Raw genomic sequence first — 27,083 nt, forward strand, 5'->3', positions numbered from 1 at the left:
ATGCTCAGCGTTATATCCAGAGGTTGTCTTTGGGAAATAGATGCCGATAGCATTACTGCAGAGGTTAAAGGGGTGGGGGGTCAGCCTGTCAGTGCTCAGACCATACACCCCACACTGCATCAATTTGGTCTGCATGGCTGTCGTCTCAGAAGGAAGCCTCTTCTAAAGATGATGCACAAGAAAGCCTGCAAACAGTTGGCTGAAGACAAGCAGACTAAGGACATGGATTACTGGAACCATGTCCTGTGGTCTGATGAGACCAAGATAAACTTATTTGGTTCAGATGGTGTCAAGCGTGTGTACCTCCTACCCCCCTCTACACAGGCGCTCCCTCCCACCCCCTTGTACACACGCACAAGCTTCAAGCACTCTTCCACCCCCTTGTACACACGCACTCCCCACACACGCTTCTTAGGCCCCTTTCACACTGGGGCATTTTTCGAGCGTTATTCGAGCATTATTACAGCGTTATTCACGCGTTTTTCGAGCGAAGCCTCATCTGCAATCCCAATGTGCTGGTAAAGCACCGCTAAGACCCTAACATTTTAGGGCGTTTTTGCAGTGCCTCAGTGTGAAAGGGTAAGGCGTTTTTACAGCGCTTTTCAATTCATTTCAATGGAGAGGGGCGTTTTTGGAGCGTTTTTTTCAGCGCCCAAAAGCTGCTCCAAAGATGCTGCTTGCAGGACTTTTCTCAACGCCCCGCCAGTGCAACGCCTCAGTGTGAAAGGGCAAGGCGTTTTTACATCGCTTTCAATTCATTTCAATGGAGAGGGGCGTTTTTGGAGCGTTTTTTTCAGCGCCCAAAAGCTATTCCAAAGATGCTGCTTGCAGGACTCAGTGTGAAAGGGTCCATTGAGATGCATGGAGAGCGTTTTAAGAGCGCTATTTTTAACGCTAAAGCGCTGTAAAAACGCTTCAGTGTGAAAGGGGTCTTACTACCACCCTGTACACATGTGCTCCCACTCCCTGTACACACGCACTTCCTCCAACCTCCCCTCTACACAGACACGCTCCCACCCCCTACACACGCACACCACCCTGGACCCATGCGCTCTTTCCCACCCCCCTGTACACACACGCGCACCCCACCATATACACATGCAGATCACCTTGTACACATGCATGTCATCCTGTATACATTTGCTCCCATCCCCGTCACCCTTTACACATGTACTCCCACCCCCCCTGTACACACGTGCTCCTTCCCACCACCCTATACACATGTGCTCCTACCCCCCTGTACACACGCACATCACAATGTACACATGCGCCCCCCCCCCCCCTACATACGCACTCCTTCCCACCCCCCTGTACACATATTCTCACACCCCCTACACAAATGCACACCACCCTGTACAGGTGCGCTCCTTTCCACCCCCTGTACACACATACGCACCCCCCCCTATACACGCACGCTCCTTCCCACGCACACGCCCCCTCTGTACACGCGCGCACACCCTCTACACACGTGCTCTCTCCCACCCCCCCCTGTACACACACACTCCTTCCCACCCCCTGTACACACGCACACACCACCCTGTACACATGTGCTTCCACCCCTCTGTACACACGCATGTCACCCTGTACACATGTGCTCCCACCCCCCTGTACACACGCGCTCATTCCCACCCACCTGTACACGCACGCCCCCACCCTCCCCTCTGTACACATGTGCTCCCACACCCTAGGGGCTTAATTGCTCCACCAAAGGATGGTCAGTGCTGGCAATGGCAGATCAGCAATCACCTCCGAGCCTAAAGGGAATGGGATGCTGTGCATTCTCCCAGCACGCCATAGGCCACACTGAATGCCAATTCTCCAGGACCGCAAGCTATTGGTTTAACAGACCACCTTAGCCCCTCCTCCGATTATTATTGGTGCTTTTCTTTCTCTCCTTTTTATATCATAAACTGTACGAAAACGTAAGAGCGGCATATAGCGCATGAACGCCACATCTTATTGGATAATCCCAGTATCCGTGTGCACCTAGCGCCAGAGATAAGGTCACAAAAGAGTTCACCGCCGTGCCAGCTAGCCGTTCAGTCAGGGGGAGTTGTGCCATCAGCGCGCCTGCGCATTCCACCCTTTTCCCGAAAGGAGTGGAGAACGCGTGCTCGCTCCCCGACGTCACCTACGGCAGGCACGGTCACGTGAACGCGCGAGATCCTGCCTCCCTCCTAGTATCCTGAAAGGCTGGAGGAGAAAAAGGCAGGGCGCGCTCACGCGTCAGGTTTTGAAATGTGGGGCACGGTTACCTCAGGAGCGGACACCGTCATCTAATTCGGGAGGAGGGGGGGGAGAGAGGACTAAACCATCGAGGCGCGGTCTGCTTTCAGTGTGTCTCGGCGGCGCCGGGAGGCGCTCGGTTTCCTGTAGGGATGGTGGAGAAGCGGCGGCCCTGAGATGTAGAGCGGCCGCCTGCCTGCCCATTGATGAAAGGGGAGCGCCGGGTGTCACCTTCTGTGTCATCTTGATCGGATTTGTGTGGTGGGCCAGCTTTGTGTTTTTTTCCCTCTTCCCCCTGGGATTCTAATATCTTCTCGGCTGGACCTTATTATTTTTATTTTTACAATTTGAAATCCCCTCTCAGGACCATGGCCGACGACGACGTGCTGTTTGAAGATGTGTATGAGCTGTGTGAGGTGATCGGAAAGTAAGTTGGACCTATGCATGGTTATTATGGGAGATGTATGGCTGTACAATGACACCTGGGATCACATCATCACAGCTGGATGATCTCAGTGCAAGTTCTATGGATGCCAATGGGTCTCCCCCCCCCCCTTCTTCTTCCTCTAGGCAGGGCATGTTGCAGAGCTCTTGGATTACCTGTATGTTCAGTCCCCAATGATGATTGTGCATTAGCTGGATCTGACCATATGGCTTTGATCTAAGGTGGGACAAGCCTCCTGTATGCTCCATCCTTGCCCCCCCCCCCCCCCCCCACTGTCACCAGATGATGTGCACGCTCAGGTCTCTCTAAGATGGCTTTCTTCCACCAGGGTCCCAAGGTTTGACAGATGCAAGCTTTGCAGTCAAAGGGGGGCAGGAATCATCACAGCATCGCTTGCATGAATCCATGTCTGCTGGGACGACTGCAACCCTTTTTTTTTTTGCTATCCGCAAGCACGTTGCCGTAGGAGCTTTTGCGGAGCGATTCTTGAAAAGCGATTTCCATTTCAAGTTGTTAGAAGTAGGAGGTCGTTGGACTTGGTGTGCCTGATTTCTCCAGTCGGTAACGCCACCCACTCTTGGGTTTTTTTTTTTTTGCTTCTGCTGAATATGTCAAAACGGATGTGGGCTCAGTACATCATGTCATATCATTATTTTATTAGTAGAGGAGATGTCACTGGAAACTAGGGGTGCCATTTGACTGACTGATGATAGATGAAAAGGTGTTATTAAAAAGGATCTTCATCCTAGAGAGAAAAAAAAAATCAAGTCAGCAGCTACGAATACTGTACCTGCTGCTTTTACACTAGGGCGGGCGTTGACAGTAAAACGCTACTAGTTTAACTGTTTTTAGCAGCGCTATTTGGCCGATAGCGGGGCGATTTTTATCCCCCGCTAGCGCCCGAATAAAGGGTTACATGCGCCCGTGTAGCGCCGCTGCTGAAATGCTTTGCAGGCACTTCGGCAACGGTGCCTATTCATTTCAATGGGCAAGAGTGGTGTATACATCGCTCCTCCACTGCCCCAAAGATGCTACTTGGTCCAGCGACACTCTTGCTTTCACACTGGTACTGCAGGGAAGGTGTTTTACAGGTGCTATTTTTAGTCCAAAAGCGCCTGAAAAATGCCTCAGTGTGAAAGGGGTCTTAAAGTGATTGTAAAGGATCGTGTTTTTTTTTTTTAAAACAAACATACTTCCCTCCACTGTGCAGCTTGTTTTTCACAGAGTGGCCCCGATCGTCCAATTCTGGGGTCCCCCGGCGACTCTTCCCCGCATCAGATAACCCCCCTAGGAGAAGCGCTCTCCCAGGGGGGGAGGGGGGGAATTAACTTGTGGGTGCGCTCCAAAGTCCAGCATTTGCGTCCACAGACACAATCTCCGGACTCGCCCATGCGTCATTGGATTTGATTGACAGCAGCGGGAGCCAATGGCTGCGCTGCTATCAATCTATCCAATCAAGAGCCAGGACCCCGCGGAGAGAGACACAGCGCGTTCCCGCCGAGGGAAATTCGGGGCTCAGGTAAAAAAAAAACAGGTGTTGCGTGGTGGGAGAAAATACCCCACAATGGGATAAAAATAAAACAGGTGGGCGGAGGGGCAGGTCGCCGCAAGGTGTTTTTTCACCTTAATGCATAGGATGCATTAAGGTGAAAAACACGAGGGTTTACAACCACTTTTTAAGGTGAAAAATCTTCTGTAGTGCAGCTGCCCCTCCTTTTTTTCTTACCTGAACCCGATCTTTCCAGTGACGAGAACAAGCCCAGCAGCTCAAGCTGCTGTCTTGGGTCCTTAATGGATAGATTAATAGCAGCAGAAGCCATTGGCTCCCACTGCTGTCAATATTTTGATCAGCGCTCTGCTAGGAACGTCCGCCATTAGTCCTGCCATTTGATCAGCACTCTCTGCCATTAGCTGAAAGCGCTGATCGGAGGTTGCAGGCACAGCCGACATGCACATGGGCAGAATACTTTACAATTCACGTGTGCATGTTTACTGGGCAAATCAGTGCTGCGCTATTTGAGCTTATTCATTTTGAATTGGTTTAAATCACACCAAAGACATGCAGGTATCTTTTTTTTGCAGCCGTATTGCATGGTTGTTTTGTACCATACAAACCATTCTGGGCAAACCACATTGTGTTTGCGACCCTTTCAGGAGGGTCATTAACTTTGTGTCTGCACCAACAGTGGATTGCAAACCCAATGCGATTGCAGTGCGGGAAACGTACAGGCATTGCTGTTTCCCACACCGGATATGAGTGACCTTAAGTTTAAAGTGATTTGTAAAGGAAACCTTTTTATAAAAAAATAAATAAAAAATACCAAACATGTTTTACTTGGTCTTTGCACTAAGAGGCCCTGACCCTTCTTTGGTCCCCTTCCGGCACTCTGTGCCCTCCCCTTTTGCTGAGTGCGCACTTCTGCATGCTCGCTTCCAAGCCAGCTCTCTGCATCCATAAGACACAGAGCACGGCTCAGCCCCGCTCCTACCTCGCTGGCTGTGAGTGACAGCATCTCAGCCAATCTCAGGGGGAGACCAAGAAGCACCTCGGGTCTTGTGCACATTGCTGGATGGAGATTGGGCTTAGGTAGGTATGAGGGGGGGAGCTTCACATTAAAGGTTTTTATCTTCATGCATAGAATGTGTGAGGCCGAACAATTGATTAAGAGCAGATAAAAAAATAGGCTGAACATTAGAGCTGCGCGATTAATCGCGGAGAGAATCGCGATTTTCACCGCGGGATGACCCGCGATTCTTTTGCGTCACCGCCGGTTCCACATAACCAGCGTGGAACGCAAATGGCGCCGATATCGGAACAGACGTCAGCAGCCTGCGCCGCTGGATGGATGCCTGGGCTTCTCTCACAGTTCTGTACAACTGTGTGTATCCATGCGCCATGCTTTTTTTCATAGGAGTTATATGGTCTTTAACATTATAGACATATCACTGGTCTCTTTTTTTATATATTCATATTTTCAGATAAATCACAGGTTTGTTTATTTATTTATTTGGGGGGGGGGGGGTTTCTGCCATTCAGTTTTTGAGAATCGTGATCTTTAGTCTAAGCAAAAGAATCGTGATTCTCATTTTTACCAGAATCGTGCAGCTCTACTGAACATACAACATAGTATTATACTGATATAAATATGCTGATACAACTCATCCAGTCAAATGGTGAATAGTCAGCACATGACTAGAATGTCCATACCCCTATGAATGTCTGACGCGTTTTGAATTTCATTCACTTCAGGGGCAGTCCCTTGTCACTGGCTGTGAGTTATAGCAGCGGGAGCCAATGGCTCTGAGCCAATGAAGAGCAAGAAGAGAGCATCTGCTCTCTTGCACAGGGCTGGAAAGAGACTGGGCTCAGGTAAATATAAAGGTAAAAAACCTTCAGCCTTTACAATCACTTGAAAAACAACCCAGCCTGTGCAATCCTGCTACAGTGTCTTAACACACAAACTGCCCAGGTATCCAGAGGGCCATTTATGATGGCAAAAAGATGATGCAATGGCATTTGTCCCAGAACAAGGCCAACTGCAATTATCCACAGCAGGGAATAACTTGAACTATCCTAGCTGTCCAGCTTTGGCAGCATTTTTCTTCACCCCACCCATAAACGTTCCTCTTGATTTTTCAATGAAAGGTAATTTATGAATGGTGTTAGGGACACCCACTGACTGACTTTCAGCATGGTCATCAGTAAGCGGCAACATTGACACAATGTGTCCAGCTAAAGCTGAAGCTTAGGTTATTTTTCTATTCTATTTTTATTTGTTACATTGGTCCATCTTGGACTGATGTGAGTATGTACTGTATGTGCCATACTGGTTTATGGAAGCTGGAAAACACCAGTAGGCACCACTACTACAGTGTCCTCCACTGTCTTCCAGGGCACACAGGAGGTTGCTCGCTTGGCACAGGCACCATTCAAAGAAGACTTTGCATTTTTTCAATGAATTGATAGCAATATCTGATTGAACAAGGTGATATGGTGATGTCACAAGCTCCACTTCATGTAATCGGAGCATGCTTTGCATCTATTGAAAAACAAACTGTTTTCTAAACAGCACTTGTACTGATCGAGTGACCTCCCTTGTTCTCCAAGCAGCAGTACAGCTTGGCATGAAACCTGGAATACAGCAGAGAATACTGTAGTAGTTGTGCCTTCTACAGCGATTTGCAGCTTCCTCTGGGATCAACCACTTATGGCACATGCATACATTGGTCTAAGCTGGACCAATGTAACTATACACAATAGTAGATGCCTTAATTCAGATTTAAGACTAATCATAAATGTATACATTTTTCTAGTTCAACCTGTGGGCTGAAAGAGAGGAATCGAATAATCCATCTATGCTTACTCGCAGGATGCATTTAAGCAGCTACTAATGGTAGCATCTGATAGGAAGCAGACCTTATTCGGCCAATCATTTTCAACCTGGCTCAGGCTGGCCATAAATGACTTTTTTTCTTGACCAGCCAGTGGGTGGATGGAGGAATACTCCCTACTGTGACATTGTATGCTGTCAGAAAACGCTGATCAGTGGCTGCAGCAGATTTGGAATAACCTTCTGGCAAGCCCATTAGTCAGAAGTCAATCATTAGATTGGCCAGTTTAGCAGTGAAATTTTGATCCATCTATGACCAGCTTCAGTCAGTTATTAAATTGACTTTTTTTATCAAGCCAAGTGGTGCTTGCACCTTGAATTTTGGCTGATTCAGCAGGGAGACTCTGAAAATTGAGCTGTCTGTGGCCAATCTTAATGGCCAGAACTTTTTACCTGCAACACTGGGGTCTGTGATGTGACTCTGGCCAGGACTTTGTCTTCATGGAGTTTTCATGTTCCCTCTGCGTTTGTTTGAGCCTCCCTCCACATACATCTGTTTTCTGCCACACGTTGTATAAATGCTTGTGGGTTAGTTGGCTCCTGTCTAAATTGGCCCTAGTATGTGCATACTTCTGCTCCTCGAGGGCAGGGTCTGATGTGAATGTACAATATGTATAGTGCTGTATTAAAGTGATTGTTATTTTGGTTTAAAAAAAATAAATGAAGGTTTATAAATATGGTATACTTACCTGCTTTGTGTAATGGTTTTGCAAAGAGTAGGCCCGATCCTCTTTTTCTGGGGTTCACCGCCTTCCCGGTTCTTCCTTCAGCAAATGTGCACCCCAGGGAAAGCCCCTTTCCTTGGAGGCACCCTTGTTTCCAAGCTGCCCAGTCTGCACCTATTGACACAGACCTGGTGACTCGGCTTCTCCCTCATTACGGCATTTGACAGCAGTGGGAGCCAATGGCTGTTACTGCTATCAATCTGCCCAATGGAGGAGTGAGACAGTGGCCAGAGCCACTGCTCCCGTGAATGGCGCTGGACGCTGGATCAAATCAAGGTAAAAAAAATCTTCAGGCTTTAGAACTACTTTAATTAAAGGTGCTATGTATTTAATTAAATGCCTTTAATAGCTATATCCTATATCTCTTTATGGAGGATGGAAAACTGGGTGCGTTTCCCTCTCCAGGTAGTTAACATTGTGGAGGAGTGATCTGTTATGTCACCCTTCTTTAAAAGACAAGTATGGGGTTTGAAGAAAAACAATCTAGGTGAATGCAGTATCGATTCAATGCTGCCCCTCGCTGCTTCTAAGACTGAGAACCGAGCGATCAAAGACTGCTGATCTCAGTTTCCAGTGAGCAGAGAGTTGGTGACTTTAGGTCACCTGCTCTTTGCTTTGCCCATCCAGCGCTCAGTGGAAAGTGGGGTTGTGGAAGGGCGGCAGTGGTTTGTTTAGGCCGGGGATCCTCAAACTACGGCCCTCCAGCTGTTGCGGAACTACACATCCCATGAGGCATTGTAAAACTCTGACATTCTGACATGACTAAGCATGATGGGAATTGTACTTCCTGGACAACTGGAGGGCCGTAGTTTTGAAGGCCCATAGTTTAGTCCCTCAGCAGCATGCTGAGTCGGGATCCCTCCGGAGTCTGTACCAGAAAAGCGGACTTTAGTCTACTGTTGGTTGAATACGGGTCCCAGGAGTGCAGAACAAATCCATTTCATTCCACCCAGCCTTCTGCCTCAATTTTTGTCTGGGAGAGAATGACATCAGCCCTGCTCCAGCAGCCTACTGAGATATCTGCATCAGTTCTCCTAGTTGGCCTCCGCTTCTACACGGCAGCTGGATGGGGAAAAGACCTGGCGGCCATCATTAGGGGGCTGGCAGCAAAAAAAAAAAGGTGACATGGAGCTGCAGATTACAAGAAAATAATGCTGGGTTTGCTGGGCATGTATATTTGTTACTTGAGCATAACCAATTGAAAAAGGTAAGTGGGGATAGGAAGAAAAATTTACCTGTTGGGGGGTTTGTGGGTGAGATTCCTTGTAACCTTTGATTAGTGTTCTTACTGTATAGTAAACTAGTCTCTAAAACAATTTCATTATTTCACACATTGCTGTCTTAATATTCTATCTACTATACGCACCCTTCATGGTTTTTGGGAAATTTCAAGTGGGTTTGGCATGTTAGGCCTGAACTGGACTATGAGACAAATGTCCTAGCGTTTATTTGTGAATAAGCATCACTCCATAATTTTTAATTATTTAAATAAAACGAGCAATCAAGAGTGTATGGTGTTCTAGAAGTTAGAGCTGCAAAATTAATCGTTAAAAAAAAAAAAAAAATCTCGCTTCAACCCCCCTCATGATCTTAATACAGCATTTCCTTGATTCAGTGCAGAGAGTTTCCTGCTCACAGCTGTCAAAAAAACAAACAAAAGACAGGCAGCCTGCCAAGTTAATCACATCATTGTCTGTGCTGGGAGATAACTATAAACAAAGTATCATTTAGTTATTTTTTTAAATCAAAGGAATGAACTTCAGTCTGTAATTGAGGTCAGTTTAACCACTTAAATTCTAAATCTTTTTCTGACACTTGTCGTTTACAATTTTAAAATCAGTATTTTTTACTAGAAAATTACTTGGAACCTTCAAACATTATATTTTTTTATCGGAGGTCTCCGACTGGTGGCCCTCCAGCTGTTGCGAAACTGCAAGGCTGACTGTTAAAAGCATGACTTCCACAGTTGGGCATGATGGGGACTTGTAGTTTCCCAATAGCTGGAGGGCCGCCAGTTTGAGACCCCTGTCCTAGAGCATAAAATGGCAGTTGGTGCAATATTTTCGGTCATACTGTATTTGCACTGCGTTTTTTTTTTTTTAAACTGTGTTTTTTTTTGGGGGGGGGGGGATACACTTGAATAAAATAAAAAAAATGGACAGGAAAGTTAGGCCAATTGTATTTGTACAATGTGAAAAATGCTAATACACTGCGAGAATCGTGATCTTTATTCTAAGCAAAAAAAAAATGTGCTTCTCATTTTAGCCAGAATTGTGCAGCTCTACTAGAAGTAAAAGATCCCCTAAACTTTATTTTTTTTCGTGATCTGCATTGTCTTTGTATCATTTGTGGTGTTTACATTCATACGGATACAAGGTCATGCTTTGTAAAGGTAGCCATGTAATTTTCTGTTTATTGTCACATAGCCCATTCTCATCAATGGCATTTTACAAGCTTCACTAGGCACAATATGTATGGCTTTTTAGCTCTGCTTTTTAAGACTTGTGTTTGCCTTGAAGCAGTCTTTGTCTTGTGAGTGGAGGAGAAGTCTGTAATTGGGTAATGGTCTTACAGGATATCGAGCTGTATAAAGGCTTGTGCTCACACCTTGGCTCTGGAGTGCAGTACTAACTGCTGAAAGTGGAAGTCCATACTAAAACTAAAATCCCTGCATCAGATGCCAACGATCTAACACTAACCTATCTAGCCCTGTAATTTAAAATAAGTGTGTGTGTGTGTGTGTGTGTGTGTGTGTGTATATATGTGTATATATATATATATATATATATATATATATATATATATATATATATATATAACCTTTTTTCTGAAGCTGATCCGACCCGATGCCACGCTGAGCTTTCAGTGGCATCTTGCTGTGCAGAGGACATGTCTGACAACAGAAGCCCCATAGTAAGTCTATGGGTGACGCCCCCTCCCATTCATTTCACAGCCGTTGTTGGCCGTGTCCTCTGCAGAGCTTCCGCTGCTGGAGATTTGGGTTAAATCGGCTTCAGAAAAGGTATGTATACTCATTTTTTTTTCTTTACAGGGCTAGATAGGTTAGTGTTAGATCGTAGGTGTCTATAGCAGTGTTTCTCAACTCCAGTCCTCGGGGCGCACCAACAGGTCATGTTTTCAGGATTTCCCTCAGATCAAACTGCTGTGGTAATTACTAAGGCAGTGAAACTGATAAAATCACCTGTGCACAATAATGGAAAGCCTGAAAACATGACCTGTTGGTGCGCCCCGAGGACTGGAGTTGAGAAACACTGGTCTATAGATGCAGGGATTTTAGTTTTAGCATGGACTTCCACTTTAACTATTTAACATCGAATGAAAGTATATGTATAACTTTCTTCGAGGTCAGGGGTAAATGTTCAGGGTGTTGACCTTCTCACCTCATGCTGTGTTAAAATCATATTGGAGAGTGCTGATCAGTTTTGTAGTGTGTCCCTGCAATTTGCATAATGCTTGAGGTCGTATATCGAATGCCCTAATGGGTGTTCAAAAGGATTTTTATTTATTTTTTTCCTTTAACACAGCAGTTTTTTTTTCCTTCAAGTGGACCTAATGTTTAAAGGGGTTGTAAAGGTTTTTTTTTTTTTTTAAATAGGTTCCTTTAACCACTTAAGCCCCGGACCTTTATGCAGCTAAATGCCCAGGCCAGGTTTTGCAATTCGGCACTGCGTCGCTTTAACAGACATTTGCATGGTCGTGCGACGTGGTCCCCAAACAAAATTGGCGTCCTTTTTTTCCCACAAATAGAGCTTTCGTTAAACCGCCACAGAGAAGCCGTGTTTACATGCGGCTCTCCCCGTTCTTCAGCTCCGGGGAGCGATCGCGACGGAGCGGCTATAAACTAATAGCCGCGCCGTCGTCCCGGATCGCTCCCCGAGGGAATCCGCACGCAGTGGGGGGTGGGATGATCTCGTTCGGACCCCCCACCCGCTAAAAGGCAAGGACGTATATATACGCCCTTCTGCCTGTACGTGCCATTCTGTAGACGTATATAGTCGTGCGGCGGGCGTTAAGGGGTTAAGCTAGTGCATTGTTGGTTCACTTACCTTTTTCTTTTGATTTCCCTTCTAAAAAAAAAAAAAAAAAAAAAAAAAAAAAATTTTAGATGGGAAATCGAAGGAAAAGGTAAGTGAACCAACAATGCAATAGCTTAAGGGAACCCATTGGGGAGATTTACCCTCTCTATTTATCCTGTTTACTATTTTCATTGAAAGAAAATGGCACGTTTTCTGATTTCCATTTCACCAGAACAGGAATAGATGGGAAATCTTTCACTCAGCACATTAGTTCTGATGGCCCTGGTGACAACTAGGGATTTCCTCCGTTCCTATTTTGGCTATGGGACAGGGAATAAAATGGAGTTCTAACCCTCCTCTATCAAAAGCGGGGAAAAAAAAAATTGCCTTTTCAGTTCTACTTCAATTTCATAAACATATTACATGATATATACAGTGTGTGTGTGTGTGTGTGTGTGTGTGTGTGTATGTATATATTTACTATAAAGAAATGACACTTTGCTACTATGTAATGTAGTGAGTGTACCGCTTGTATAACAGTGTAAGTTTGCTGTTCCCTTAACCACTTAACCCCCGGACCATATTGCTGCCCAAAGACCAGAGTACTTTTTGTGATTCTGGACTGCGTCGCTTTAACTGACAATTGCGCGGTCGTGCGACGTGGCTCCCAAACAAAATTGGCGTCTTTTTTTTCCCACAAATAGAGCTTTCTTTTGGTGGTATTTGATCACCTCTGCGGTTTTTATTTTTTGCGCTATAAACAAAAATAGAGCGACAATTTTGAAAAAAAATAATATTTTTTACTTTTTGCTGTAATAAATATCCCCCAAAAATATATAAAAAAACATTTTTTTCCCTCAGTTTAGGCCGATACGTATTCTTCTACCTATTTTTCGTAAAAAAAATCGCAATAAGCGTTTATTGATTGGTTTGCACAAAAGTTATAGCGTTTACAAAATAGGGGGTATTTTTATGTAATTTTTCTTAATATATTTTTTTTACTAGTAATGGCGGCGATCAGCGATTTTTTTTTTTTTTTTTTTTTTTTTTTTTTTTTTTTTTTTTTTCGGTACTGCGACATTATGGCGGACACTTCGGACACTTTTGACACATTTTTGGGGCCATTGGCATTTTTATAGCGATCAGTGCTATAAAAATGCATTGGATTACTATAAAAATGCCACTGGCAGGGAAGGGGTTAACACTAGGGGGCGGGGAAGGGGTTAAGTATGTTCCCTCTGTGTGTTCTTACTGTGGGGGGGTGGCATCACTAGGGGAAACACTGATCCTCGGTTCATACATTGTATGAACGGAAGATCAGCATTTCCCCCGCTGACAGGACCGGGAGCTGTGTGTTTACACACACAGCTCCCGTTCCCTGCTCTGTACCGAGCGATCGCATGTGCCCGGCGGCGATCGCGCCCGCCGGGCACACGCACGGGAGTCGGGGGCGCACGCGCCCCCTAGTGGCGGCTAAAAGAGAGGACGTATAGCTACGGGCTCTCGCCTAGGAGAGCCGACCTGCCGCCGTATAATGACGGTGGCTGGTCGGCTAGTAGTTAAAATAACTCAACACACGGCCATTAATGTCTAAACTGCTATTAGAACAAAAGTGAGTACACCCCTAAGTGAAAATGTCAAAACCCTCTTGGGCATGGAGTTCACCAGAGCTTCACAGGTTGCCACCGGAGTCCTTTTCCACTCCTCAATGACGACATCAAGTAGCTGGTGGATGTTGGAGACCTTGTGCTCCTCCACCATCCGTTTGAGGATGCTCCACAGATGCTCAATAGGGTTTAGGTCTGAAGACCTGCTTGGCCATTCCATCACCTGTACCCTCAGCTTCTTTAGCAAGGCAGTGGTTGTCTTGGAGGCGTGTTTGGGGTCATTATCATGTTGGGAATACTGCCCTGCGGCCCAGTCTTCGAAGGGAGGGGATAATGCTCTGCTTCAGTATGTCACATGTTGGCATTCATGGTTCCATCAATGAACTGTAGCTCCCCAGTGCCGGCAGCACTCATGCAGCCCCAGACCATGACAATCCTGCCACCATGCTTGACTGTAGGCAAGACACACTTGTCTTTGTACTCCTCGCCTGGTTGCCACCACACATGCTTGACTCCATCTAAACCAAATAAATTGATCTTGGTCTCATAAGACCACAGGACATAGTTCCAGTAATTAATGTCCTTAGTCTGCCCTCTGCAGCAATGCTGGCAACACCCAAACGTATATTTCCCAAAGACAACCTCTGGATATGATGCTCAGCCAGTGCACTCAACTTCTTTGGTAGACCATGCGAGCCTGTTCTGAGTGGAACCTGTCCTGGTAAACCGCTGTATGCTCTTGGTCACCATGCTGCAGCTCAGTTTCAAGGTCTTGGAAATCTTCTTATAGCCTAGGGCAGTGATGGCGAACCTTGACACCCCAGATGTTTTGGAACTACATTTCCCATGATGCTCGACTACACTGCAGAGTGCATGAGCATCATCTGGGGTGCCAAGGTTCGCTATCACTGACCTAGGCCATCTTTATGTAGAGCAACGATTCTTTTTTTTCAGATCCTCAGAGAGTTCTTTGCCATGAGGTGCCATGTTAAACTTCCAGTGACCAATATGAGAGAGTGATGACAACCTTTCTCCCCATTTACACCTGAGACCTTGTAACACTAATGAGTCGCATGACACTGGGGGGGGGGGGGGATGTCTAATTGGTCCCAATTTGGACATTTTTACTTAGGGGTGGTACTCACTTTTGTTACCAGAGGTTTAGACATTAATGGCTGTGTGTTGAGTTATTTTGAGGGGACAGCAAATTTCCACTGTTGTACAAGCTGTACACTCACTACTTTACATTGTAGCAAAGTGTCATTCCTTCAGTGTTGTCACATGAAAAGATATAATATAGTTACAAAAATGTCAGGGGTGTTCTCACACGTGTGTGTGTGTGTGTGTGTGTATATATATATACACTGTGTGTGTGTGTATATATATATATATATATATATATATATGTATATATGTATATATATATATATATATATATATATATATATATATATATATATATATATATATAGTGTTGGGCCTCGTTCACATGGCTTGTACATAAGCGTACACCCATGTTTACCTGCACGGGGAACCAAAGGTGTTCCGTGCAGTCAGCCCCATTGCTGTCAAAATGCATGGACATGCTCAAAGCTCCCAATCTGACCATGTGGGTGCATTGTTCAGAATGCACACTCTTAGATTGTAAGCTCCTGGGAGCAGTGACTGATGTGAATGTACAGTATGTAAACATTGTATAAATTGTCGGCACTATAGAATTGCCAGTAATCATAAATGTGTGATTTTATTGAAAATGTGAAAACAGATCGCTATCCTTAGAAACAAGTTCTGAAGAAGTACAGTATCCCTGCAGCCAGTGTGACTAAGGGCCCTTTCACATGTGCGGACCGTATGTCCGCATTTTCATCCCTCTGTTTGCAGATGAAAACGGGACATACATTGGTCCCTATGTGATTGCGGGTGTCAGCGGATGAACATCCGCCGACACCCGTAATCACCCGCCTCCGCAAAGCTCCAATTTTGCGGACGGAAGAAAATCCTATATTTTCTTCCGTCATCGGATGAACACGGACACGCGGTCCGTGTTCATACGATCCCCCCCATAGGGGAGAGCGGAGAAAAGACAGGGTGGTCCCTGCACAGTGTGCAGGGACCGCCCCTATCAGCCGACGGCTCAGCAGGGATTTTACGGAGGATCCCCGCTGAGCTGACGGACACACGGAGGCGGATCATTACTGATCCGCCCCGTGTGAAAGGGCCCTTACAGTTGTAATAAACCCAAAATATTGTGGGTTACTAATTCTCATGTTTCTACATGTTTTCTATTTTAGGCTTTCTTTTCATTTTCACCTGGTGATCTGGCCATTAGTCTGTTGTTTTTCAATAGAACAAGCTGTCATGCAGATGAAGCAGTTAGAGGGTTGAGACAAACCATTTACCACTGACGGGTGCTTACAATGATCAATGTATAATAACAATTATGAAAAGAAAGGAGGGCGCACCGACCTTGTGCATTACCACTTAAATTTTTTGTTAAAAACAGACTAAAAAGCAATAGTCCTACTAACAAGGAAATTTGAGTAAGCGCTGGACTGGACCTTACGTCACCTGCCAGTAGAACCTCAGACATCTGGACGGCTGACCCGTTTCTGGGGCATGCCCCTTTTTTCAAAGCCTAAGGGGTTCGTGGTAACTCTCCTGTATGTCCTCCTTAATATAGGTATGTGTGTGTGTGCACATGTGCAAAGACGGCCCCCAACACCGGTGACCACTGATTGGCAGGCCCCACCCCCCTCACAAAGCCCCACCTATCCCCAGTGCCACCCCAGGGTAGCAGGCACAGATGTGGTATACAAAGGCACTCTATCAGGGGGACCCCTTGGCTATCAATAGACGGCTACATAGTAGATAGCCTTCTTAAGAAGGCTTTGAAGAAGGGGGCACGCCCCAGAAACGCGTCAGCCGTCCAGATGTCTGAGGTTCTACTGGCAGGTGCCGTAAGGTCCAGTCCAGCTGTCTGAAAAGCGCTTACTCAAATTTCCTTGTGAGTAGGACTGTTGCTTTTTATTCTGTTTTTAATAAAAAATTTAAGTGGTAATGCCCTCCTTTTTGTTTTCGCCATATGAACACCCTTCGTTCTGTGGAGGGCTGCAAGACTTCAGACTTTGCCGTTAGACTATACTGCTGTACACGGTTTTGGCGAAACACCAGAGCGCAGGAGGTTTTGCGTTATTATTAACAATTATGAACAGACTATAAGAAATATACTAAAAATCTCTATGAAAAAAAAAATATTATTTTAATCACACCTTTACCCTCCACCTTATAATAATGTTGTCAAAAACATCCATGTCTGGACTGCTGTACCACTCTCACCAATTCTCCACACATCCCCACTGAATTACTGTAGGGTGAGATAACAACATTTTTTAGTTTTGTCTCCTTACCAGTGTAATCAATTGTCAAGAGGAGTTCAATGTGTAAAGTAGACTGAGAATGCTTATAGATATTAGGAGACACATATCCATTATGATCAGTCACCAACTAACAAATTTCACCTCTCCAGTGTTCCGACGTGATGTACCTATAATCTCGCATAATAATGTGAGCTATCATTAATAGAATCATAAAGCTGCTGTTGATGCCAATAAATCACAAAGTAGTTACAGTATATCAACCCATTTTTCATATTGCAGCACCCCAACAGCCGACAATCTTCCATGAGAATAATCACGTATCATTATTCCATGTCACTATATATCATATCTCATAATAAGCAGGTAAGCATTAGCTGAAGAAGATGGCATACAATGCTGCTGAAGAAGGCAAATAAGGTTGTAGTGCAGAAGTATAGCTGGCGGACACTTGCTAGAATTGATCAAGGATTAACCCACACACACACTCGCTAACTACCGTATATATACTCGAGTATAAGCCGAGGACCTAATTTTACCACAAGAAACTGGGAAAACGTATTGACTCGAGTATAAGCCTAGAGTGAGAATGCAGCAGCTACTGTAGGCGGAAAAGAGGGTCAACAATTTTTTTTTTTAACCACTTTAGCCCCGGACCATATTGCGGGTCAATGACTGGGCCACTTTTTGCAATTCGGCACTGCGTCGCTTTAACTGACAATTGCGTGGTCGTGCGACGTGGCTCCCAAAAAAAATTTACGTGCTTTTTTTCCCACAAATGGAGCTTTTCTTTGGTGGTATTTGATCGCCTTTTTCTTTTTTGCGCTATAAACAAACCTAGAGCGACAATTTTGACAAAAAAATGAATATTTTTTGCTGTTATAAATATCCCCCAAAAATATATATAAAAAAAAAAAAAAATTTTTCCTCTGTTTAGGCTGATACGTATTCTTCTTCTTCATATTTTTGGTAAAAAAAATCGCAATAAGCGTTTATTGATTGGTTTGCGCAAAAGTTATAGCGTCTACAAAATAGGGGATAGTTTTATGGCTTTTTTTTTTTTTTTTTTTTTACTAGTAATGGCGGCGATCGGTACTGCGACCTTATGGCGGACACTTCGTACAGTTTTGACACATTTTTGGGACCATTGGCATTTTTATAGTGATCAGTGCTATAAAAATGCATTGATTACTATAAAAATGTCACTGGCAGGGATGGGGTTAACACTAGGGGGCGAGGAAGGGGTTAATTATGTTCCCTAGGTGTGTTCTAACTGAAGGGGTGGGGGGTGGGACTGACTAGGGGGAAATGACTGTTTGCTGTTCATACATTGTATGAACAGACGAACAGTCATTTCTCCCCCTGACAGGACCGGGAGCTGTGTGTTTATACACACAACTCCCGGTTCTCGCTCTATAACGAGCACGGGTGCCCGGCGGTGATCGCGCCTGCTGGGCACGCGCATCGGCACCAGGGGCGAGCGGGGGCGCGCGTGCCCCTATTGGCTGCAATGCAACATGACGTATAGCTACGTTATTTCGCGCAACCAAGCCGACCTGCCGCCGTATAACTATACTGTTAGGGGTACAACGGATGAAAAAACTCACGGATCGGATCATTTTTCGGATCAGCAAAAAAAATTTCCCCCCCCCTGTAATATCCACATCATACTGTAATACCCCCCCCCCCCCCACTGTAATATCCACATCTCCCCCACTGCAGTGGCGTCACTAGGGTTGGTGTCACCCGGTGAAAAAAAATAGTTTTCCCCACCAACTATAGTCCCCCCTCAGTACAGACAACCGTCCCTCAGTAGTACACTCCCCCCTCAGTTCAGACACCCCCCACAGTAGTAAAGACAGTAACCCCCCCTCAGTGCAGACACCCCCCAGTAGTAAAGACAGTAACCCCCCCTCAGTGCTGACACCCCTTAGTAGTACAGACAGTAACCCCTCATCAGTATGACTCCCAGACCTCAGACAGTGGTGTGTGTTTCCCTCAAGCGCGGGCTCCTCCTCCTGTGTGTGTGTGTGTGTGTGTGTGTGTGTAAAAACAGAGGAGGGCTGCCGCCAGGTGTACCAAGATGGCCGCAGCACCGGAGCTAGGCCGAAGCCGCGGCCTTTCCTAATGGTATGGCCGCAGCAGCAATCCGCGGATTGCATAGTGTGCCGATCCGAAGGGGGTGACCCGTTCACGATCAACGGTGATCCGTTGCATTACCAGTTACCTTTTTATATACATTTTTCAGCCCTTTTTTTTAGGGATGAAAATACCGAGGAAATCGTATCGGAAATTTCGATCATCTGTGTGGAACTCGCATGCTCAGAATCAAGTTGACGCATGCTCGGAAGCATTGAACTTCACTTTTCTTGGCTATTGAAATGAATAAATGCTCATGTGCTAAACATGCGTAACGCTTGGCATTTAACTATGTTTTGGCAGTTTTTTTTTTGCCCAAATGATTTAACTACCTTTTTAATGGCTGTGGCACTTTTAGGCTGCATTCACACCTGGGCGTTTCAATGTCGTGCGTTTTTTACTGTCATTTTGATGCATTGTTTCAGGTCACCAATGTAAAAGGCAGAAAAATGCTTGTAATCTAACCCAAAAAAGCTCCATGTTCTCTTTTTGAGCTTTAGGGCATTTTTTCAGGTATTTTGCTTTAGGTGCTAAAACGCTCAGATGTGAACAGGTGCCATTGAAATGAATGGGATTTTGCTTGTTGGGCATTTTTTGGGGTGTTTTTGAGCTGAAAACGCTCAGGTGTGGATGCAGCTTTTTCTCTAAAAGTCCATGCATGGACACCTAGGCCTATATTGAGGTGCTTGGGCAAAAAACACCAAAAGCCTCAAAAAATGTAGTTTAGGAGCAGCAGTGTGCATGAGGACTTAAGCCTCGTACACAAGATCGGACTTTCAACTGACTTTTTCGTGGATTTTACTCCGAAGGGCGTTGTCCGTGAACTTGGTACGCATACACGCGGTAGGACTTTTTCAGCCAACAAACACGAACGTAGTGACGTAATCGATGCACTACGTGTTTTTTCTGCTCTTTACCACCACCCTTTGGTCAACTTCTGCTATTGTTGTCTGATCTTTAGCATTGGTTCTGAGCATGCGTGTTTGTATTTTGGACTTGTGTACACACGATCGGATTAGCCGACATAGGACATTTGTTGCCGGAAAGTTTGTCTGTTCACACAGTGAACATTTTGTCCGATGAAAAAGCGAAAGTTTGTCCGATGGAGCATACACACAGTCGGATTGTTTGCAAAAACAGGTCCGTCAGAGGTTTGTTGTCAAAAAGTCTGATCGTGTGCACGGGCCTTAATGGTAACCACCTGTGTACAGTGGGTTCTTTTTACCTCCTTGAGGTTTTGCCTGAGCTGGGGGCAGATGGATTTCAGAAATGCTAAGGGGGTGTTTTTCAAAGTGATTTCTCAAAACAAAGCATAGCGACATGGATGGATGGACGAGTCTGTTTTGAGTATTTAAAAATTAATTCAATAGCATTTTCGGTTTGTTGTGCTCAGATGCAGTGTAGTTCCGCATTAACTGTCTGTATGGGTTGCATTCTTCCCATAAGCCACCTATGCAAGGTGCATTTTTTTTGTTGACCCCCAATGAACTTAGTTTTATTAGGGGTTCCCGGAGACCTGAATAAGTTCAAGGTTTCTAAGTGAAAAGCCTGGGCTAATCACATAAAACGTGTTTTTTTTTTTTAACACCCTGCAAAGCTTGTTCGCAGCCTTCTCATGTGATCTTCCCAAAGCTTTTTCCCCACCATTTTTTTTTATTTGTTGTATTACAACACTGCAACTGATCATGTGATTCATTATAGTTTTTTTTTTTCTTATTCCATACTTTAAAGCCTGGTTCACTCTATTGCTGTTTTTATGCAGCCAAGGCAAAAAGGAAAAAGGTTCCTGCACAGTTTTGAAAATGCAGTCTGATTCCAGCAAACATGAATTTTGGCTGCTGGTCTGAGAACAGGTGGGATTCCTGCAATAATGTGAACCAGACCTAACGGCATAGGGTAGAACTTAACCAAAGATATTTTTTAGGATTTTTTTTTTTTTTTTGTATTTGGGCAAACGGTTCATTTTAAAGCTGAACTTCCAGGATGACCATGTTTTCACTGTCCAATGCGGGCTTGGTAACCCATCGATCGCAGTCCACCTGTCAACCACCGGCAGGTGATGGGTGGACTGCAAACAGGTTCCTGCGCTGCCTACCTCTGCCTTCTGTGTGCCCGTCCTTGTCTCCTCTTCCAGCTTCCTCCATGGCTGTGCTGCACCATCTATGTCCCGGTGTATCTCTTTCCTCCCGCCTCCATCTTCCTCAGCTGCTGTGATCAGTAAAAAGCAGAGACCGAGAGGAAGCACAGCTCAGGACAGAGGATGGGAGTAGGAGCTGGCCAAACAAACTTTTTATGGTAAACTGCTGGTGATTGGTTGCTAGCACACAGGGTGGTCCAAAGCAGCCAATCTCCAGCTTGCTAATAAGAAAATTTACTCTGCCAGCTCCCACCCCTCTGTCCAGAACTGTGCTGCCTCCCGGTCTACACTGTGGAAACGGGTAGGACACTGCTATGGGAGAGGGGGGGCAAAAGACACCACAGTGTGTGTGTAAAGGGGGGGGGGTATGATGTAAAGGGGGCAAAGGACATGGTTAACATAGTTATGGCCAGGGTCACCCCCATATCAGTATTCTCTACCACACTTAATTTCACGCCCCCCCCATCTCTGCATTCTGAGCGCAACACACTCCTGACCCGGCATTCTCTTGTAATACTTATTTTTGTTCCGAGTTGAAAAATAATAATAATTGGTCCGTGTGTGTGTGTGTGTGTGTGTGTGTGTGTGTGGGGGGGGGGGGGGGTGTTAATTATATGAATTCAAGGTGTACTTTGATGGGATGAGGTTTAGCGCAGAGGTTGACAAATTTGCTTGGAATCTAGGAGCCAGCTAAAAAAGTTAGGAGCCAGAAAACGCGCCACGTCCCGACGAGCTTGCACGCAGAAGCGAACACATACGTGAGCAGTGCCTGCATATGTAAACAGTGTTCAAACCACACATGTGAGGTATCGCCGCGATTGGTAGAGCGAGAGCAATAATTCTAGCCCTAGACCTCCTCTGTAACTCAAAACATGCAACCTGTAGAGTTTTTTAAACGTCGCCTATGAAGATTTTAAAGGGTAAAAGTTTGACGCCATTCCACGAGCGGACGTAATTTTGAAGCGTGACATGTTGGGTATCAATTTACTCGGCGTAATATTATCTTTCATAATATTAAAAAAAATGGGGATAACTTTACTGTTGTCTTATTTTTTTAATTAAAAAAAGTGTAATTTTTTCCCAAAAAAAGTGTGCTTGCAAGACCGCTGCGCAAATACGGCGTGACAGAAAGTATTGCAACGATCGCCATTTTATTTTCTAGGGTGTTAGGATAAAAAATATATATAATGTTTGGGGGTTCTAATTAGAGGGAAGAAGATGGCAGTGAAAATAGTGAAAAATTACATTAGAATTGCTGTTTAAGTAGTAATGCTTAACTTGTAATACCAACGGCCACCACCAGATGGCTCCAGCTTACACATCTGGTGGTAACAACTTGTAATACCAACAGCTCACCACCAGATGGCGCCAGCTCACAAAAAAAAACAAAAACGAAAAAAAAACATTTTTTTTTTTTTTGCCCCCCTTCCAAGCCAAGTCGCCAGGACCCTATTTCTAGTCGACTCGCCATGGCGACCTGGCGCCCGGGATTTGTCGAGCCCTGGTTTAGCGCATGATTTGCAAACTCTCCTTATCCACCCCATCCAATCAGAGAGCATCTTGTATTCATTGAAAAACGACAAGGCATTCTGTGAATGGAACAGTGCCAACCACCCCACATAGTCAGTATGCAAGAGAAGCAATTGCTCTGCGCAGCTGCTACAGTGATTGCCCGCTTACACAGCAGTAAATCGGGTATGAGATATGCATACGTGCATTCGACCAAGCTGCACCAATGCAACTATGCTGTTAAAATCATACCTGGTGTTCAGCTGTGTTTTTTTTAGCTTTAACTGCTACCCTCCCCGGCTGCACATTTTAAATTCCTTTTGCAACATTGCCATGTTGTTCGGCCACCAGAAGCAGAGAGAATAATCTTTGTAAGCTGCAAGCACTGGGTGCCTGAGTGAAGAATCGCCAAGCATCAACGCTTCCACATTGTTAAAAGGGGAGTGAGTCGCGTGCCTTGCATGGGCAAAACACAGGTTAATTTTCTGTCGGGTATTGAGCTACTGGGCACTAATAAGGATCTATCTATCTATCTATCTATCTATCTATCTATCATAGTGCAATGAAAGTTCAAATATTGTGACATAATCACTTAAATTAATAACACTTTGACCATATATAACAAGTAGGGGTGTAACGGATCGTCACCGATCCGTGATCCGAACGGGCCACCCCGTTCGGATCGGCACACCCCGCGATCCGCGGAGCGCTCCGGAGCCTAGGCCTAGGAAAGTCCCCGGCTTCGGCCTAGCTCCGGAGCGATCTTGCTCCACCCAGTCTGCTTGCCAGAGCCCAGCGTGACACGCCTCCCCGCCTCCCCGGGGAGGCGTGTCACGCTGTGCACTGGGCTCTGGCAAGCCGACATGGAGAGGGAATAGTAGCAGAGAAGCACTGGTGTGAGAGGAGGAGGGGGGGGGGGGAGAGCACATTTCACGGGTGGATTAAAGAGGAAGCAGGTGAGGCTGTTTGGGACTTGTTAAAAGTACAATCTTGATGTTTTTGCAGCTATATATAATTATATATATGTATGTGTGTATATATATATATATATATATATATATATATATATATATATATATATATATATATATATATATATATATATATCTATATCTCTTTAATCCACCCGTGAAATGTATGTGTGTGTGTGTGTGTATATATATATATATATATATATATATATATATATATATATATATATATATATATATATATATATATATATATATATATATTACACACACACACATTTTTTTTTTTTTGCGCTGATCCGAAAATGATCCGATCCGTGACTCCTGATCCGAGGATCGATCCGATCCGTGAGTTTTTTGATCCGTTACACCCCTAATAACAAGGTGCATATATGTGATATAATACAATAAATTGCATCAACCAGTGCCAAAAAAAACTCTTAAAGTCCATAAATCAATAAATGCTTAGTGTGGTGATCCAAACATGCTGGTGTGTTCATACTCTGGTGCTCCCCCTCCCTCTGGTGTATATGTGGGATAACAGAAAAGGCTTGATAGTGTTATATTGCTTTGATAAAAAACTATTAGACAAAAAGCCCCCGTCCGGGGTACTCCACATGACAAGGTGCGTTGGTGCACCACTCCAAATCAAATGGAAGTATGCTGGGATCGCTTGAGATAATGTGTACCTCCTCCTGGACAGACCAGCTGCCTTCCGTGACGTCCTGTCCCCTCCCCAACGCGTGTCGATACAGGGATGCATGTGACGTACTTTCCTCATGGATTGGACGGTCGGTTGTCTGTTGCATAGAGCCGGTAGACATTTTCCTGTACCCCAAGGACACTCTAGTGTTCTCTGACTTAATTTAGTGTGTTTGCTACATAGAGTTCTACCACCAGGATACATATACTAGCATATAACTCATTATAACAGGGTTTGACAAATTTGCTTGGAATCTAGGAGCCAGCTAAAAAAGTTAGGAGCCAGAAAACGCGCCCCGTCCCGACGAGCTTGCGCGCAGAAGCGAACACATACGTGAGCAGCGCCCGCATATGTAAACGGTGTTCAAACTACACATGTGAGGTATCACCGCGATTGGTAGAACGGGAGCAATAATTCTAGCCCTAGAACTCCTCTTTAACTCAAAACATGCAACCTGTAGATTTTTTTTAAACGTCGCCTATGAAGATTTTAAAGGGTAAAAGTTTGTCGGCATTCCACGAGCAGACGCAATTTTGAAGCGTGGCATGTTGGGTATGAATTTACTTGGCTTAACATTATCTTTCATAATATTAAAAAAAAATGGGGATAACTTTACTGTTTTATTTTTTAATTAAAAAAAGTGTAATTTTTTCCCAAAAAAGTGCGCTTGTAAGACCGCTGCGCAAATACGGCATAACAGAAAGTATTGCAGCGATCGCCATTTTATTCTCTAGGGTGTTAGGATAAAAAATATATATAATGTTTGGGGGTTCTAATTAGAGGGAAGAAGATGGCAGTGAAAATAGTGAAAAATTACATTAGAATTGCTGTTTAACTTGTAATGCTTAACTTGTAATACCAACGGCCACCACCAGATGGCGCCAGCTTACACATCTGGTGGTAATAACTTGTAATACCAACGGCTCGCCACCAAATGGCGCCAGCTCCCCTTCCAAGCCAAGTCGCCAGGACCCTATTTCTAGTTGCCATGGCGACCTGGCTCTCTGGATTTGTCGAGCCCTGCCTTATAAGATTCTCCTTTCTACTCCACCATGCCTTAGCTCTCTGTAATGCTAAATCTGCTGGGCCTGCATCTCTTTAGACGTGTTCCAATTGACAGTATCTCTAAAAAAAAATTAAAAAAATTCTTACAAGGGATGCCTTTAATGTGACTTGTATCTTAGGCAGACTTCTGGGAAAATTGGCGAGCCAATCGCACAAGCAGAAAATTATGTTTCTGTGGAGTGGTCAGTACACAATCTGTGTACAGAACAGCTCCAGGTAGCCATATTGCAATGGATTCTCAGATCATTACGTTGGCTGCAGATTGGAAAGGTCATTTTTTTTTTTAAGTTACAAAATGATTGGTGTCGCAATAATGTGCGCTATATTTTTTTTTTTTTCTTTGCTTTTTTTTTTTTTCTTTGCTTTTTTTTTTTTTTTTTCACGAAAGTGGAGTTACCCTTTAAGTTGTATCAGCTGCTGCACGTGTAAGGCAGTGGATTGCCTTACTTTGCCTTGTGTTAAAAAAAAAAAAAAAAAAAAAAACAGCCCAAGGCATGCATGAAAAAGGGTCTAGAAATCACTAAACCTCTAGCAGCAAGGAGCAGGAGCAAAGAAGCTGGCTTTGCCATTTTAGAAAGCCTAGTAGCAGCATGAGCCGCATAAATACAGGAGGATGGCAACAGGACAGCCATCCAAAACAGAAAATGGTTGTGTTAGGTTGAATACCGCAAAGCCGACCATTTGATTAAAGGGATGTTTTATTTTAGAACTTTGCTTTCAGGCTAAGAATTTAGATGATGCCAAAAATGATCAGGCGAGTATGACTTTCTAAAGCCCCGTACACATGGGCTGAAAGTCGGACTGCATCGGCCGGTGTGTAGCGATCTCCGCCAAAAGCGGCCTAAAGAAATATTCTTCCATATGATCAGGGCTCCACAAATTCCAGGTGCCAGGTTGCCATGTTGACAAGAAATTGTGGCCCGGCACTTGGGCTTTTGTAAGCCTCTTCCCAGGCATGAGCAATTCCTATTGACTACCACCAAAAGAAAGATGTCTTAAAAAAAAAAAATTGGTCTGGGAAGGAAGGGGTGAAAGTGCCCGGTAGGAAAGTGGTAATAAAAAAACACACCTTACTGCTCACCCACAGTAGAGCCAAAGTTTGTTTTTCCTTCTTCACATACCGTCACCTCTGTGTATTCTCTGTGTGTAAACATGTGTCTTGCATCTGTAAAGATACACATCCGGGCTACATAAGAGAAGGGATTTTGTTGAAAATAAAGCTTTGTTAAAAAAACAAAACTGGCTCCTAGTTTCAAAGCAAATCTGTCAAGCCCTGCTAATGATATTCTTTTAACCACTTCAGCCCCGGAAGAATTGGCTGCTCAATGACCGGGGCTTTTTTTGTGATCGGCACTGTGTGGCTTTAACGGACAATTGCGGAGTCGTGCGAAACAAAATTTACTTTTTTTTCCCCCACGAATAGAGCTTTCTTTTGGTGGTATTTGATCATCTTTTCATTTGAATTTTTGTTTTTGCGCTATAAACAAAAAGAGAAACAATTTTGAAAAAAACACAATATTTTGTACTTTTTGCTATAAAAAACACCCCCAATTTTTTTTAACAAATACATTTTTTTCCTCAGTTCAGGCCGATATATATTCTACATATTTCTGTCAGTTCAGGCCGATATATATTCTACATATTTCTGGTAATAAAAATCGCAAAAAGGGGATATTGATTGGTTTGCGCAAAAGTTGTAGCGTCTACAAAATAGGGGATAGATTTATAGCATTTTTATTATTTTTGTATTTATT

At 44.5% G+C, this 27,083-nt stretch overlaps 1 protein-coding gene across 15 annotated transcripts in view; it reads left to right on the forward strand.

The window, feature by feature from the left end:
• Positions 1-2,164: 2,164 nt before the first annotated feature.
• Positions 2,165-27,083, forward strand: part of CASK (calcium/calmodulin dependent serine protein kinase) — a 407,679-nt gene continuing 382,760 nt past the window's right edge. For 9 of the 15 annotated variants that reach the window (XM_040338071.1, XM_040338076.1, XM_040338079.1 and 6 more), the window contains exon 1: positions 2,166-2,653. In XM_040338071.1, coding sequence (XP_040194005.1) covers positions 2,595-2,653 — 59 coding nt within the window. In that variant the 5' untranslated portion in view covers positions 2,166-2,594. Of the gene's footprint in view, positions 2,654-27,083 lie in introns of all 15 variants that reach the window. The other 6 variants (XM_040338072.1, XM_040338077.1, XM_040338074.1 and 3 more) reach the window with 1 other exon arrangement.

Source organism: Rana temporaria, chromosome 2 (genome assembly GCF_905171775.1).
Source record: "Rana temporaria chromosome 2, aRanTem1.1, whole genome shotgun sequence".
NCBI lineage: Eukaryota > Metazoa > Chordata > Amphibia > Anura > Ranidae > Rana > Rana temporaria.